Source organism: Nannobrachium achirus, assembly GCF_963921795.1.
Source record: "Nannobrachium achirus genome assembly, chromosome: 21".
Taxonomy (NCBI): domain Eukaryota; kingdom Metazoa; phylum Chordata; class Actinopteri; order Myctophiformes; family Myctophidae; genus Nannobrachium; species Nannobrachium achirus.
The window spans coordinates 56,185,241-56,203,728 of NC_137828.1; the positions used below are offsets into that span (position 1 = coordinate 56,185,241).

An 18,488-nucleotide genomic window follows, 5' to 3' on the forward strand; every position below is an offset into this window, starting at 1 on the left:
TCAAGTACATTCTATCCAGGACTTTTTTCTTGCCACAGAGTATTTCTACGTGAATTAACGTGTCCTAACTTAAGTAAGAAATGTGAGTAGTTCTTGGTCCGCCACTGTCCAACCCGACCAGCTCTGTCCCACTCTGCTGCTGCACGCCTGCGCCTTGTTAGCCATCATAAGACAGACCATGCCATTCACTGTCGGGCCCCACCGCAGGGGGACAGGAAGGGCCCCTGAAAGGCCCTGTTGTGTGGAAGTGCGTCCTGGGGAGAGAGAGAGGAGCGCGGTGAAAGGCAGTGGAAGTTATAGAACGAGAGAGAGAGAGATCAGAAAGGCCGATTTCCCTCCCTCCCTATCCCCTCGTTAAGGGAATGGGGGAAGTGGGGCGGGGAGGAAGATCCCCTGCCATTCTTTCAACGCGTTGAAAGAACACTGCATTGCTTCCTGGCTTGATGTACAGTACGTACCTTTCTTCCTTCTGTTACAGGCCAGAGGAAAAGCCACTTAAGAGGCAGCAGGAGGAAGGAAAGGCCTAAGCGAACGCCCCACGACCCCCTGACCCTTGCTCACTTGGGACAGAATATTATATTGAATCTACTAGGGCATTCACGAATAGTGATTTTTAGTATTCGAATTATTCGACCTCAAAGTATTCGAATGGTTGAATATTCGACAGGACTGGCCAAACTGTAAAATATTAAGTAAGCAAGAGGCGAACATTGTGAAAATTGTGGGAAAAAAAACATTGTGAAAATAGCAGATCTACATGCTCACAACGCCTCGCGTTGCAAGGCGTTGTGAGCATGCAGATCTGCTATTTTCACAATATTTATCTGCGGAACCGAGTCACATTAAATGTAATACCCACAATTCCAAGTCAGGGTGGGGGTCCCCAGTTCAAATATGTTTATTTTGGGGGTCACGGCCTAAAAAGGTCTGAGAACCCCTGGTATAGAGCATTAACAAATTCATCCACCAGGGGCATTTACAACTCATTCTTATGAATTCCTATCTAGCCAAGCTTTATAAACTATACATTTTTCAAAGAGGAAACAATAAAAAAAAAAAAATCTTCGAATATTCGACTTTGGTGAACAACGTCGAATAGTGACTTTGATATTAGAATATTCAAATATTCGAATATTTGGTGAATGCGCTAGAATCTACTGAATCTTTCTCTCATAGATCTCTGTCCTTTGCAGAAGAATTATGTATATATTAGGAATTAGGTGTTTATCTTCATATTTTATCATCACTTATAGTACTTCTATAATACATTATGATATGATATGATATTTGGTAGCTTGTACCAATGATATCATGCACGTTAAATCATAACCATCACCACCTAGAATATTGTCTCCAATTCCTATGGCCTCATCAGTCATCTCTCAGAAGTGTCCATATACGTCTTCCACTCGCCACACCGGTTGATACGCCAGACCTTGGAATACCTCAAGATAACCTATAAGTGGTTCTCAAAGTGGATTCCAAGGACTCTGTGGGTTCCTTTAGAGGGATCTACTGTAATAGGACCCTTACAAGTCTGTAACTCTGACAGTGTACAAATGCATTTGGTTCCATTTGTACGCTGTCAGAGTTAAGCCCTTTGCACACAGGCGCGTTTATCCGCAGGGATAAAACAGACAATTTCATTTTTTTTAAAAGAAAACAATGATTCTCTACGACCTCATGCACACCGGATCCGAATTACTCGTGCGATGAGTGGCTGCGGCCGTGCGTTTTTTTCCCGATCGAACCCAGTTCGATTTGTTGCGTCTTGTCGCATGCGGTAAAAAACTCATCACTCCTTTTATGACTCCTTTTGGGCTCCGCAGTGCTGATTCCGCACAGCATTGCACACCAAATCCAATGCGTTTTATTCATGCAGCAAACGAAAAAACGCAACTGTCCTGTGTGCAAAGGGCTTTAAGGGGAGAGCTTGAAATGTCAAAGTTTGAGAAACACTGACCTATAAGATAAGATAATTTATACTGTACTGTATTGTATCGAAACACCATGCGATAGCGAGGGTGCTACTGTATGTGCACACCCACCATACACCGCCTCTCTCTGTCCCCATCACAGGATACAGGCCAAGACCAGGGAGCTGCGCGAGCGGCAGCGCGGGAGCGGGAGTACGCCGAGATCCAGGACGTGGGCGTGGGGGGCATGATGATGCGCCCCACCTTCAGCTCGGACGACGAGCACCCGTACGCCGGCATCGGCTCGCTGGACTCGTCGGTGGACAGCGGCAGCAACAACGGCGGCGAGACCACCTACGGCGGCGGTGGCCAACAACACCACCACCCCCACCACTACCACCTCCCCCAGAGCCCCCAGGTGACGCCGCGTGGCGTTGCCACACTTCAGGACAACAACGGACAGCCACTGGAGGCGCTGTACGCTCAGGTCAACAAGCCGCGTAACGGACGTGGCCCTCCCGTCCCGCCAGACAGGTAAGGTTGCACTTTTTTTTATTGATTCAGGGAAGAGCAAGCTCTCATTTTCATAGCGGCCCGGAGTACAACATGATCACGACATGTACAGTAATCAATGCAATCTCAAGTATAGTACCCTGAATGTCTCTGTAGAGACCAATCCATCCACTTTCAGAAAGTCCCATTTGTCTGTGGGGCATAAAAGATGAAAGCAGTCTTTCCTTGGTTTCACGGTTCATTCGTGGAGTGACGAGTCTAATGTGTGTCTGTGAGTGTGTTTGATATCCCTGGGTTTTTGGTTTCTGCATGCCCCCGATCCACACTGCATGGGTCTGGGGTGGCGTTTGCACTCACGCATGGGTCTTATACTGTACACAGCACTGGTTCTCAAAGCAGGGGGTCCAGGGACCCCCAGGGGTCCTTGAAGGGGGTCCAGGGAGGGGGTTCCATCCCCAGAGTCACCGGCAAAATGGGAAACAGTTTAAAACGAGGCCCGATTCTACTACAATTACTACAAATCTACTTCAAAACACTTTCAAGATCTTTTTATTACATTTTTTATATAGCAGATATACAAGCTCACAGCGCGGCACAAAGGAGCTTAGACAGGCCCACACACACACACACACACGCACGCACACACACACACACACACACACACACACACACACACACACACACAATCAAGGTGCAACATTGCAGCTTTGCTACTACAGTATGTGTTTCATTTCAGCCTCATCTATAATGGATACGTTCCAGTGTTGTTGTTGTTGTTGTTTTGTCACGCGTGACGCAACGCACAGATACGAATTCCACAGCCACGGTTTTATCGCTACGTCCTCCCAGAAGACATTGCTGCTCCTGGCAAGGAGGCGCACAATCCTCAGGCAGGCAACTCTGTGATTGTGTGTGTGTGTGTGTGTGTGCGTGCGCGTGCGAGTGAGAGAATTTAATATCAGGCACACTTTTTTTTATTATCCTCGGATCACAAGTAATCCCCCCCTGCCTCCCACGCACCCACACACACACACACACACACATACACACACACCTTTACAAGAGAGTGCACGTGGTTTGCTGTCAATTCCCACTGTCTTTGTCTGCCGAGCAGGGGCGTAACAAGGGGAGGACAAGTGGGACCGAGTTACCAGGGCCCAAGGTGGAGGGGCCTTCATTATTTTATATACTTTAGCTATTGAAAAATAGCAGATATACAAGCTCACAGCGCGGCATCGAGTGCCGCGCTGCGAGCTTGTAGATCTGCTATTTTTGAAAAGTCGTGAAAATGTGTGCAAATTTTTTAATATAGGTATTTTTTAAGCGGACATTTGTAACTCAACTTTTGCTTGTGAGGGAAGGGGGGGGGGGGGGGGGGGGGTCCCTGGAACAAAATATTTTGAGTAGGGGGTCCACGGCCAAATACATCATTTTGGAGGTCCTTGACATGAAAAAGTTTGAGCACCACTGACATAGAAACATAGGTTTAAAAAAAAAAAAAAAAAGTCTAAAAATATTTAGACTTTTGATTATTATTATAATTCTTTTTTAAATAGCAGATCTACAAGCTCGCAGTGAGCTTGTATATCTGCTATTTTTCAATGGTTAAAGCACAAAATGTGAGTGAATCCTTGTACCCAGGGCCCAGAAATTGGTGCGACACCCCTGCTGCTGAGCGCTGAGCTGCTCATAATCCCTGCGTCAACAGGAATATTTGATGTGGTGACAAGACAGGGTCGGCGTGCGGCTTGTGTTTTATTAAGTGCGAGGTGTGCTTTTCTTACATGCAAGTCACTTCAAATCGGTTTTAAGTCGGTTAAACACTTTTAACACCTGGCGTACGCCTACTTTGGTTAATGCCGTCTAGCTGTGTGAAAAACTTTCACAGAAGTTAAAAGAAAAAAGTGTGTGTGTGTGTGTGTGTGTGTGTGTGTGTGTGTGTGTGTGTGTGTGTGTGTGTGTGTGTGTGTGTGTGTGTGTGTGTGTGTGTGTGTGTGTGTGTGTGTGTGTGTGTGCGTGAGAGAGAGAGAGAGAGAGAGAGAGAGAGAGAGAGAGAGAGAGAGAGAGAGAGAGAGAGAGAGAGAGAGCGCAAGAGAGAATTTAATGTCAGCCACTCATTTTTTTATTATCCTCGGATTACAAGTAATCCCCCCCCCCCCCCCCCCCCAGAAAAAAAAGAAAATTACAGTCTTTCCATGAATTTCATCATTTAAACATTACACACACACAAGAAAAACATGATTTATGTTTAAAACAGCTTTTAGAGCTCGTTGGTCACCAGGTTGGTACAGTCATTTAAAGCACGACTTCACCCATTTTCAACCTATCTTAATTGGTCCTCACTCGTGCTCATGATAATTTAGCACCATTTTCTTTCTACTGGGCCTGTGTCTCAGGGGACCACAGTTCAGAAACCCTCCCACCAGTGCACAAGACACAGACAGCTAGACCCTCTTATGGGGCTTTTAAGCCGTGACATCATTTTGTAGGCAGAGGAGAACTCTGCCCTCAGAGCATTTTCTGTCCCTCGCTTATCCAACAGATCCGAGACAAAAATAATGACTAAAGTATAATTCTAATACTTTCTTTTCAACAACAAAGAGAAGAAAAATGTGTAAATAGTAAAAATAGTAAAAAGATTCACGGAAACTGGGGGCAGAAATTCTCCTCTGCCTACAAAATGATGTCATACTTAACAGCCCCTGACGACTGCCACACCATGAAAACTATATCACTGTGTTTCCGTGGCTACCGTATGTCAGACAGTGTTTCCCAATCATTTTTCGCAACTTTCCGCACATTTTGCATGTCACATATTTAGCAACTTTCCGCAATTTCACCGCATAAAATCACATAAAACCCTACATATTTCATCGCATAATCAAGGATTTTTGCCTGCGTTTTTCTGGAGGGTCTATAAACGTTTTGGGAACCACCACTTTACTTACTATATATTATCGTCACTGTCAGGCAGAAACCTTGTATCTCCAGGTTTCAAATGTGTACCCTTTTTCGTAAAGCATGCAAGACTGTTGCACAAAACTAGTGAAAATAGCAGATCTACGGAGCGAGGCGTTTTGTGCCAGTAGATTGTTTTTTAAAATGATAAATACAAAACGAGCAGTTTTGGACATACAAGGTTTTCCACGCGACAACGGCGATATTATGTGACTCTCCAAAGCACGCACGCACGCACGCACGCACGCACGCACGCACGCACGCACGCACACACACACAGCTCTTTCACAGCCTTCCTGGGCTGCTGCTGTTATGAATGGCTCACATAATGCCACCTCCCCCCCTGTGACTGACAGCTGTCACTTGAGGGCTTATGACCTTTCAGCTCAAGGTTCAGTGTGTGTGTGTGTGTGTGTGTGTGTGTGTGTGTGCGTGTGCGTGCAGTGGTACTCAAATGTTTTACTTAGTAAAAGTACGAGTGTTGGCATCAAAAAGTAAAGTACTGAACGTACAAAATGAAAATAGCAGATCTACAAGCTCACAACTTGAGCTTGTAGATCAGCTATTTTCAAATAGCCTAGGTATCCACCTGTTTCCGCGGGAGTTTACTGGAGATTATTTGGACCACACTTCCGGTTTAACTGCAGACATACAAGCTCACGTCGCGTCGCAGATGCAGCCCGTTGTGAGCTTGTAATCACACTCGGCTGCGGCGCCGGAAGCTCGGTACAGCGTCTGCGCAATGCACTATGGGGCGTTGGAAACCCGTGGATAAAATAGGGCTAAAGTGGATTGATGTATGTTTCATAATATATTCACATATATCTGAAAAGTAACTATTAACTAAAGTTTTCAAATATTTGTAGCGGAGTAAAAGTACAATATTTGGAAGTACAAATACCTTGAAATTGTACTTATATACTGCAAGTATAGTACTTGAGTAAATGTACTTAGTTACTTTACACCACTGTGTGTGTGCGTGCGCGCATGTGTGCGTGCGTGAGTGCATGCGTGTGTGTGTGTGTGTGTGTGTGTGTGTGTGTGTGTGTGTGCATGCGTGTGTGTGTGTGTGTGTGTGCATGCTTGCGTGCGTGTTGTGCGTGGTGCTCGGAGGATCTTGGCACAGACCGCAATGGCGTCAGTTCAGAAAAAGCTAAGGTATGGCAACATGACTGGTGTCTTGCACGCACGCGAAGGCGCGCGTGCAAGACACCAGTCATGTTGCCATACCTTAGCAACAGGCAGGATACATTTATTATAAGAAGTACATTCTATTTTTCCCCTATTTCTACGGTTTCTTGGGCTGGATATGGTAGCCTGGAATGGTTGTTCAAGTGCAGCTAAACTTGGCATGTTAGTAAACGTGCCACAATTAACAATAATGCATTGCACCTGTGCAGCTGACTTGCGGGACCTGGGCATATACCATTTTGTCAAGATGGGGAGAATATAATTATAATACCTTGTTAAAGGGACCATTTTGTTACATTTTGCTTATAGTTATTTTACTGTAATTTAACAACATATAACCAGAACAGATAGACAAAGAGACATTCATGGATTTATATTTAAAAGTAACTTTTATTTTCCCCCCTGGACCCAAGGTATGGCAGCTGCATACCCCTGCCATACCCAATTGACCCCCCTGGCACAGACCAAGTCAGTCAGTCAGACAGACAGACAGACAGACAGACAGACAGACAGACAGACTCGTCGTCCTGCATGGCTCTGTCCTGACCGAAGGCGGCAGATATGACAAGGTTATCAGGCTCCATCCAACCGCCCGTAGTAAATCCACGTGCCAATACCATCTGGGGCTCAGGAGGAGAGAGAGAGAGGCAGGCGATCCATACGTCTGAAGAAGTGAAGGTTTCCTCGGGGAGGAGATATAGAGGGCCATGTTTCCTCAGGATATAGTCTTCAGTTGACCGTGTCCTATGTGTGGCCTGTCTAAACGGTCGTCCCCCTGAGCAGCGGGGCAGTCAGCAGCAGTCCGTTCTCCAACCCAGGCACGTGCACACATAGACATCAAAGGGGGCTTGAGCCCCTGCCCTTTTTATCCGTCGATAAAAAGTGCCCTCTCCAGAACATGAATGCAGTTTTTACTATGGTGAAAGAAATGCAAATGCCCCCCTTTCCATGCCATACTTGAAGGCAGCATTCAAGAGAATTGCCCTCTCCTGCTTGAATGCAAAGTCTTAACTCATTCTGAGCCCCAGACATTAACGGATTATAATGTCCAAAGTGCCTCCTTCAGGTCCCATTCACTTGCGTTGTCTTATTTTGAAGGCCAGAAGTCCACCGCGCAATCTCTTCCGGTCTGACGTCATCGGATCGTGCGCCGGAACCGATCCGTGTCCACGTGGAGTTGTGTAATGGCCGACCGGAAGCTTTTATAACTGTGTAACATAAGCGAGCATCTGCCTCCATCCTAGCTTCTAAAGTGTAGTTTTGAGATAATGGACATTAAAGATGAGATCCCCCGTCCACCTCAATGTTATGGATGGGACTATTTTTTGCTCGTGGAGCCGTGATGATGCGAAATCAGCGACGGATTTCGTCTCCGGACCGCCGGCCATTCTTCTCGGTAATGTACTCGCCGTTACAGTAATATATTACTTTTCCCGAGATACTCACGTGAATGGCACTACAGATACTCGAGTACATTTCGCGAGATATCTCGCGAATGGCACTAGATGAGTTAATATGTTGCCCTCTCTGTGTAGAAATCCATGCCGTTACGCCACATCTCCAGACTTTAGTATTGACCTGTTATTCTTAGTTCAGACCCTGCCTCTCTAACATTCTCTGCACGTCCCTGCCCCCCTAGGTTCAGCGGGAGACGACGCCTCTCCTCTCTCATGTCAGGCTGAATAAAAGGTTCCCTGATGTGATAGACAACTTTTCACCATCGATTCTCGGGCAGGAAATATCAATAGCCACTGCGCTGTGCGTGTGATTAAGATAAGATAGATAAGATACCCTTCATTGATCCACCGCAGAGAGAAATGCAAGTGTCATAACCGCGACGGCAATGAGGAGGAAACACAGGAGACGTACTAACAGCACGGGTAGAGGCAAGAGCCAAATCAAGAAAGAATAAAACACAAAATGAAAGTAAAAGGTAAAATATCTAGCCAGAAATAGCTAGCCTGTCTAGAAGCCACGTACAAGCTCTCAAGTTGCTCTGGATTAAGAGTGTCTGCCAAATGTTTAACGCATTTAGGCCTGGGAATATTGAATGCTTTAACTATTGAAAAATAGCAGATATACAAGCTCGCAGCGCGGCGAGCTTGTAGATCTGCTATTTTTGAAAAATCGTGAAAATTTGAATTTTTACCCGATTCTTTCAAAAGTGTCTTTTGAATCCTTCTAATATTTTTAAAAAAACCCTATGTTTCCATGTCAGCAATCTGGCCAGCCATCGTCAAAGAAAAGGTCCTTTTCACTTAAAGGGGAAGACCACCCATTTTCAATATTGAAATATGTCATTAATATACCTTAGAGGAGTTGCGTGGAAATAGAAAAAAAGTCCCCCCCTTCTGTGTTGCCTAGAACTGGAGGATTGATTTTGGGGTTTGTATTTGTATAGTACAACGGTGTGATGTCATCACATTCTATGAGTCTAAGACATTCTGAGAACCGTCTTTTTTCTTCCCTACTAGAATTTCTTAAGAAATCAGGCCATGTGCCTTTAAATGCTAAGCTTCATCAGACAGGAATGGCGGCTCAGTCAATTTAGATCTTATTACCTCCTTTCATGTCTTTTAAGGTATCTCTTTTTTACTTATCTTCAAACAACTTACACTTGCTTCTAATTTGACTGATATGGAAATACTAGCCCCGCCTCTGCCGAAATTCATTAATTTCTACGAACCAAAAAAAAAGAAAAGATTAGCTCTCTTATCTCACTTGTTTTAGAGGTTTCATGATAAATGTGAATCCCCCCCACACGTTGCGTCTTCATTTAACACTTATGTTGCAATGATTTTTTCTCTTCAATGTCTCGCGTTGCCATGGTTACCATAGACTTCCATGTAATTGTGCAATTGTGTAAAAAGTGCACGCCCATGCCTAGATGATGCACCACGTGTGTAGATGCTCTTCACAGCTTTCAAACAAAAAAAATCCGCTTGGAAATCCGTTCAGGCATTCATGATTTATCAGCCATTATGTTTTCTTCAGATGTAAACAAACATGGCTGCCATGTTTGAAAGAATGAGTTGGTATGGGGGTTAAACATGCAATTTCGCGATCGCGATCATGCCTAATACATTTCTGGAGGTCCAAAAACATTTTTTGAAAAAAAAAAAATTGGAAAAAAAAAAACTTTTTTTTTTCAAAAACGGCCCAAACTCGGGAAACTCGGGGTTGGCACAGCGGTAGTACCAATACAAACTCGGGAAACTCGGGGTTGGCACCATATGTGTTAAAATGCAAGCTTAGGATATAGGCTATGATCATGATCTGAGCCTGAAATATTGATAACCAGTGGCATAAAGTAACAAAGTACCTTTACTCAAGTACTGTACAACAATTTCTAGGTACTTTTACTTTACTGGAGCATTTCCAATTTGCTGTACTTCTACTTCTACTCCACTACATCTCAGAGTCAAATATTTAACTTTTACTCCACTACAATTATTTCAAAACTTTAGTTGCTAGTTACTTTGTTGATTTTTATTATTATTACAAAACATGCATTAACCACTTCAGCCCATACTGTATATACATTTGAAAGTAGCCTCTCACAATGCGTCGCAATTGCATTGTGAGCTTGTACATCTGCTATTTTCTAAATAATTTTATATCTGTATTTTATATCTATCTACATGTATATTTGAAAACTTGTAAAATGGGACATTCTAGTTAATGAGTACTTGAGTACTCTTTACTTTTGGTACTTTAAGTGCATTTTGTGAGAATGTGAGAACCTTTTCCACCACAGTTGATAACATGTCATCAGAGGTGGTCAGTAACTACAGTAAATATGTTTACTAATGTTTTATTTATTATTATTGTATATTTTTCCAAGCTCATGACTTTCACTCTGCTACATTTCAAATGGAAAGATTGCACTTTTGACTCCACTACGTTTCTAGCAAGGGACTCTTTTTGGATGAAAAGTCCTACATTTCAATACAGCAATGCATTGATATTGAAAAAGGAAATGCGTAATTTGTACTTTTGAATACTCGAGTATTTACTTGACTGAGTAATTTACTCGACTGAGTATATATACTTTGTAATTAATTCGCAGAGACAGGATTAGCTTCTTGCGAGTGTTTAGTGTTGATGTAAAACATGCACCGAATGTTCAACAGTGATTTTTTTTTAAATCTTTTTTTAATTTTTCATTTCTTTTTCCTCCCTGTTTTGCATATCTTATGTAGAGTAGGCTATGCCAGCTTGGTTGTACGGCCCACAATATTTGTCTTGAGATTGCCTGAGTGAGATTGAGTGCCTTTGAGATTAATAATATTCAACCGTATCTCATTCAACTCATAGGATCGCTGTTTTGCTATTTATTGAATGTTATTCACGTTCCAAACCAGCCTTGTCATAACAAACACAAACAGTCATTTGCATTTCTAAATTAAACATAAAGGAACTTCCATGGTACAAATACGAAGAGCCGACACCACAGAATTTCACGTCTGATTGAGCACTTTACTGGTGTTAACTGTTCTGCTGCCCTTGACGACGCTCACCGTCAGTGAAAGGGTTAATACCATGGCGCCGTTGACGGCGAGGACTGTCAATCTTACTGTATATACAGTAAAGATATTATTACTTACTGTACGTCGCTCCGGTCCCGCCCGCATCGGTAATGTCCGCGATTTGTTTACAACGCACGTCGGGCGTGCACGCGAAGTTAACGTCCTCCATAGTAAATCCATTGAGAGGCCCATAAAGAGACTTCATTTTCTCCAAAAGGGACATTCTTATACAAAGGATGGTCTCCACTCTCCATACTTGTACACAAAAGCTGGGCGCAGCCATGTTCTCTTCTGGGCTCACACTGTCATGTGACTAGATGACGTAATCGTTGCCGTCAAGTGATAATCCAAAAAAACAAAAACAACCCCCTTCCGGCCCTTCAAAATAATAGCAGCGGCCTATGGAGGAAACGGCGTGGCACCGAGGCACCAAGCAAACCTTCAGATTAAGAGGCAGTAGTTGTGTTAAGGGACCAACATTGGATTCAGGACATTGGACTGACATTGGACTGACCTACTCATTCTTTGCTGTCAGTCAGTCTTCAGTGAGACAGGGGAGGTGGAACGGTGTTTAACCCTGACCCTGGATACTGTTGCAGGCGTCTGAGGTGGCCTGCACACACACACACACACACACACACACACACACACACACACACACACACACACACACACACACACACACACACACACAGAGCCAGGCTCCGTCCGCGGTGGCCTCCGCACACACACACAGCCAGATCAAAGAGACTAAGACAAAGGCGATCCTATCTTCAGGGGCGGGAAAGGAAATGTTTTGAAATAGGGAAAGGTTAGATGGGAAGAAATATGAGATTAAGCCTGTTGAGGTTTGACACACACACACACACACACACACACACACACACACACACACACACACACACACACACACACACACACACACACGTGCGCACCACACACACACACACACACACACACACACACACACACACACACACACACACACACACACACACACACACACACACACACACACATTATTCTTCTTTTTTTGTGCCTTGCTTTTTGGAGCGGTCATAGCCGCTTCCTACATTTGCCTTAGTGTGTCCTCATGTCCTCAGCCCTGTCCTCAACCGTGTGGCACGAAAGAGCTGCAATACCGCTGGGTGACGAAGAGGCACTGTTGAGCAGCCTATAGCTGTTAAGCAGCCTAGACACACACACACACACACACACACACACACACAGACAGATAGACGGTATTGCTGCTCAAATGCACCGCTCCAATTTTTTTCACTGTACACAACAGTACTTCTTTTTTTCTTTTCATACTTCTCTAACCTTAAACTGCTTTGCTGCCTCTGGGCCACAGCTTTTCCCCCTTGGGATAATAAAGGTATCTATTTATCTATCTATCTACAGACAAAAGTCCCTATGATTGCATATAGCGTGAGGCATTTCTTTTGCATTTCTGGAGAGCAACACAGCTCGCTGTTGTCAAGGGTGGTTCGTACTGTAAATGGCCTATCACTAAACCCTGTCTCTCGCCAGCAGCGCAGTTAATAGCATTATTATTATTATTTTTTTGAATAATTCCCCGGGTGTTGACAATCTGCTGACAATCTTATGACCCACCGAGACGTTGCAAAATAGCAACTGACCCCAACCTGACCCAAGGACATGTCTATTTCTGCAGGCATAGCCAACAACAACAACCAGTCTTTCTTCTGTTCGCTCAGAGATGACTGAAGAGAATGAATCTCCTCAGATTTCCTTTTTTTTTTGCACCTTCACACGGACTCCCAGGATACTTAATTCCCCGTTCGTTTTGTGTACAGTGCATCCCTGTGTGCTGTCATTACAGCGGATCATTTACAGTATACCTCAAAAGAAGAAGTGAGGGCCCCTTTGAATCCAATCAACTAATTAGAGACGGTTAGGGGCCCCCTTGCTGCTTGATGTGGGTTTCGTGTTCTTTTCTTAGCAACGGGGCAGAGGGGCGGGGTGCACATGCATGCAATTTCCAGTCGCAAATATATGGCTCTCGCACACATCTCTTTGTATGCACCACATGTGTTTATACACATGTTGCGTTGAATTTCATACACAAATTAAGGCTGTGTGAGTCAGGCACCCCGTGACCGGGCCTTATAGCCTTATAGCCTGCACTCTTGTTGTTTGTTCAATACAGTTCATATGAAGAGACTGCAGCTGGGTAAACAGCCTCGGTATATAACCCCCCTCTTACTCTAATAGACTTTTGGTAATAGAGCTCTAATGGGAAGGTCAGTGGGACCATAAACCTGGAATGAGTCAAGCTCTGAGCTTATAAACCCCCCCTTGCGGTGGTGGGGGGGCCCTGGTCCCTGTGGACATTTAGTGATCCTGGCCCCGCTCCGCTCTGCCATATCGGGTTTTTACTGTGCCCTGCCACGCGGGATCGCAGCACAACAAGAGCCTCATTTGACCAATTTATTACCAGCCTCGGCCAGTTATTGGAGCTGGCAACGTGAGTTGTGTTTTGACAACGTGTGTCAGAGTCTGTAAAAACTGAAGGGCAACCAATAGAAACGCGGAGGTTTCGTAGGGCCCCGTTCGTTTCAGTCGAGACCTTATATAAAAGCAACAGTAAATATCGTTTTACGCCCCTGGATGGCGAATTCTGCTCCCATCTCTCACGTCGAGTTTTTTCTCAAAGGTGGTGAACTTCTTTTTACGTTTTTTTATTTATTTATTTTCTTTTTTACCACTTTCAACCCGGGCTCTCTATTTTGGGCATGTCTTTATAGGCAGAAATGTGTTGAGACGCGTCGCAATTTTCCTTATACGCATATATGCTATTATAAGTGGTTAATGGGAAGAGGGGAAAAGTTTGTCTAGAAACCAGTGAAATAAGAATGACCTAATTTGAGACAGGCAGCTGACATGGAGTCAACTCCTCGGTGTGGTGCTGTACGCCACGGGCCCCCCGGGGCTTTTGGGGTTTGACGGGTGTTGGATGGCATGCTTCAGTCAAGTCAGCGCGACAACCTGACGGCTGCCAGGCTCGATGGGATTCATGGAGAAGCGAAGCGAGCGAGCGCGAAACAAAAGCATCACCTTTTTGAAAGCACCAAGTTGATTGACTGGTGCTCCCATTACCCAGTAGTCTGTAAAGATTCCCCCAGAGCGCAGAGAGAGAGAGAGAGAGAGAGAGAGAGAGAGAGAGAGAGAGAGAGAGAGAGAGAGAGAGAGCTACTGTAGGTGAGAAAAGCTGGGAGAGACAGACACAGACGACGAAGCTCACAGAATTCAATGGTGCTTCTTCACCCCTTGAAGTCTTGTGCAACTCAGCAGCTTTGGAGAGCCAGGCAGACAGGCAGGAAGGAAGGCAGTGAGAAACCATTAAAACACCTCGGTGGGGTGTTTTTCTTCTCTTTCTCTTTTGCATTTTATCAGTGGTGGATTACGTTTTTTTTTTTTTTTTTTTTACTTAAAGGGACTGTTCAGTCAAATAAAGATGATAACAAGGGTATTCCCAGTTTGTCACACAACAGAGTAATGTATTATTAACCAACAGACAAAATTTTAATCATGAAAAAAATCAATAAGTATGAAAAATTTTGTTTCAAAATCTGTCAAATCCAATACATATTTTTCTGGCCTTTCTGGCCAAGGACTGTAGGGGCGTGGCCTATGTGCAGTATGAAGCCACACCCATTCACAGAGGTGTCTGCTTTGGTTTTCAGTGAAAAAAAAAACAAACACTAAAGTACATTTACTCAAAAATAAAGTAATTAAGTACATTTACTCAAGTACTTTGTACTCAGGTACTTTGTCTTTACTTGAGTATTATTATTATTATTATATTTTTTTTTTAAAGTAAAAAGCTCACAATGTGTCGGGCTTGCTTGTAGATCTGATTTCAAAATATTTTTATACATTTGAAAACTTGAAATGAGACATACTGCATAATAAGTATTTTTAAAAACGTTTTAGGATACCAATACTTTTTCCAATACCAATACAATTCCTTTCCTCAAATAAATGGAATTGAATCCTGGACGTTTACTTGTAACAGAGTACTTCTAAATTGCAGTAGTGATACTTTTACTCAAGTAGAACATTTGAGTACTTTTTCAACCACTGTCACACACATGTTGTATTGTGATTGGCTACATAGTGTCAGTGGGGCTGCGCCAGAGGGAGGCAGGCATGCACGCGCACGTACACACACACACACACACACACACACACACACACACACACAACACTGCGCAGCGGCACAGACAGACAGAGACAGAAAGAGAGCGAAAGAGAGGAGCTTGCTAGCAGTTAGAGTTAGCATAACTAGGCTATGCTTAGCTAGCTAAGCAATGCTTAGCATAGCTTATGCTAACCGAACTCCGCGGATCCGTGGTGGATTAATACACGCACACGCACGCACATCCGCACACGCGCGTGTGTGTGTGTGTGTGTGTGTGTGTGTGTGTGTGTGTGTGTGTGTGTGTGTGTGTGTGTGTGTGTTAGCAAGCTGCTCCACTTTCTCCTGTCTGTCTCCCTCTCTCTTTCTGTCTCTGTCACTCTGAGTCTGTACCGACAGTGCTGCTGTGCCGTGTCGTGTGTGTGTGTGTGTGTGTGTGTGTGTGTGTGTGTGTGTGTGTGTAAAAGGACGGAAGAGAGCCACAGAACACAGGCTCATCAGCACAGATTAGTTTAGCAACCCAACCATACAAGCATGAACTGTCGCAGCTGTATCTGATCTGAGGCTGATACAGTAGCCAATTAAAAGTACAGTAGGCTCATTACATATTACAGTATTACCGTGATACGTTATTTACGTACGAGGTTGAAAGCCTGAAAATATGCTATCCCAGACATGATTAAAAAAAGGAAAGTGGTCTTATTCTACAATGCTGTAAGATACAGTTCCAATTTTTTTAACAGGGATTTAGAAATAACCATTCTACATGTACAATATGTATATAAACAAATAGCTTATTTCCCTGAACAGCCCCTTTAAGTAAAAGTATCAATACTGCAATGTAGAAATACTTGAGTAAAAGTACAAAAGTATTGGTATCAAGATATACTTTAAGTAGAAAAGTATGGACCATTTCACAAGTTCTCCAATGTATAACATCAAAATGTATTGAGATCTTTTGAAAATAGAAGCTCACAATGTGTCGCATCGCAACGCATCGTGAGATTGTTGATCAGCTATTTTCAAAGGCCAAAATGTATATACAGGTCTGTAAATCTACAAAAGTGTAGTAAAAGTACAACAGATGTAATGGAGTAAAAGTATAGAAAAATGGAAACATTCCAGTAAAGTAAAAAGTACCTCAAAATTACAGTACCTGAGCAATGTTACTTAGTTACTTTACACCTAAACTCTCGCTCAGACAAACACCACCGCAGGGTCAGTTTTTGTAATTTATTTATCGCTTTACATTTTATTTCCCTGCTCCCTCTTTGACCAAGACCAAGTCAACAACTCTGCGTTGCTAAAATTGGATTACGGTGGCGGCTAATGCATTTCACGCCCGCTGATGAAAAGGTCAAGGCTTTTCGTGTCGGGGAAGTCAGTATTCGGTCCAGATTAGTGTTTTATCGCCCTCTGAGGCTGATGGGAGTGAGGAACTCGTGGAGTGGCAGGTGCTAATTCCGTGGTGAACGAGGCACTTCACACCCCCAGATGAGTGAGGGGTGTTGCTTACAGTCGGCCACCTCTGTTAAAAACAGCTGGCTGTTAGCGGGGAGCCACACAGGCTGGGAGTGTGGCGCTCACACTCGTGTCAGTACCCACGATATTCCTAATCATCATCATCATCATCATCATCATCATCATCATCATCAGGGGTCATCGCCATGTTGGCTGGTGGTGGACATTTTTGTCAAAATCCCATTTTTGAGCGAAAATTTTTGAGTGGACATTAATGTTAACAGAAACACAGAGATAGCCGTGAATAAACATAACAGGTCAAATGGGGGTCCTTGCAAACAAATCGTTTGAGAACCACTGTACTAGTGGACTCATAATGTGCCATACATAGGGCTGTGTTTTGATAGTCTTAAGTACCAGCTGTTATGCCTTAACTTAAAGGCCTGTCCATACTGTCTCCGACCACCAAACCTTTTGTCAGAGAGTTCCGACTTCCGGACGTGCAGCTTCATCATCATCATCATCATCACTGTCATCACCACCAGTTTCTACATTTTTGTGTTTTTTCGTAAATGAATGCCATACTTGACCATACCCTACAGCGTCACACAAAAGTCTCAAAAGCAGCAGATATGCAATTGATCTTGTAGATATGCTGCTTTTGCTGTTTTCAATGTCCTGCAATAGTATTCCTTTACTACTTTCCTTCCATTCTTCAGATGATGAGACAAGTATTAGTTAATAGCTCTCTAAAGGCGGTCCTGAAGGAATGAGTTTCTCACCGAATAACTCTGATCCACCGCTCTTTTAAGCTTTGTGACTATGGAAATCGATAAACAAAAGCTAAACAGCTGTGGACACCGGAGTGGTGATAACAATCCGGTCAGGCATGTGCACACATAGACATCAAAGGGGGCTTGAGCGCCTGCCCTTTTATCTGCCTGTAAAATTTGCCCCAGACCATGAATGCAGTTTATACGGGAGTGAAAGAAGTGCAAATGCCCCCTTTCCATGCCATACCTGAAGGCAGCATTCAAGAGAATTGCCTTTAACTTGATTATGCTTAGTTCAGTGTGTTATCAATCACCGAAAATAGCCGACCTCCAAGCTCACAACGCGTCGCGCTGCGACACGTTGTGAGCTTTTAGGTCTGCTATTTTTGATATTTTCACTAAAAGGCCCTTTTAGAAATTTCAGCCGCTGCCTGTCTAACATTCTCTGCACGTCCCTGAATCCGATTCAAAACGCTGCACCATCGCTACGCTATTTACTTTTTCTTTACAAAAATGCCAGGGTAGGAAGGTTGTGGTTGCGGCGTGTCTGAAGCCTGAGATGAAAATACAACTCTGAAGACCTTCAAAGTGTCCTTCAACAACAACATCGGCTGATCCTCAGTCATTTAACAAATCCAGTACTGTTGCTTTGTTATTGTTTGCTATTGCATGTTTGATTTCCGTAATTAGTTCTACAATCAAATTGCCTCGTTATTTTCCTTTTGTTTTTTTTTGTTTTTATTTCACTCGCAATCAACGGCAGATTAGAATCAACGCTCCAGACTACAACATCTGGAAGCTTTGATTAAAAACCAGCCTCTTAATAATTAAGCGGCAAACACAAATGAATGTTCTCGGGATCAGCGCGGCAACGACGTGCAAGTCTTTAATAATGTTGCTTTACGGGTCCTTGGGGGAACGCAATAAGATATCTTGATGTCACACCATCAAGGGCCGTTCCCTTTAATGAGCCCCATGCATT

The 18,488-nt window shown here is 43.8% G+C and overlaps 1 protein-coding gene across 1 annotated transcript in view; it reads left to right on the forward strand.

Moving 5' to 3' along the window:
• Nucleotides 1-18,488, forward strand: part of LOC308306798 (partitioning defective 3 homolog) — an 806,734-nt gene that overhangs the window by 632,488 nt on the left and 155,758 nt on the right. The window contains exon 22 of the mRNA XM_080751840.1: nt 2,080-2,450. Within this exon, the coding sequence (XP_080607966.1) occupies nt 2,080-2,450 (371 nt within the window). The remainder of the gene's footprint in view (nt 1-2,079; nt 2,451-18,488) is intronic.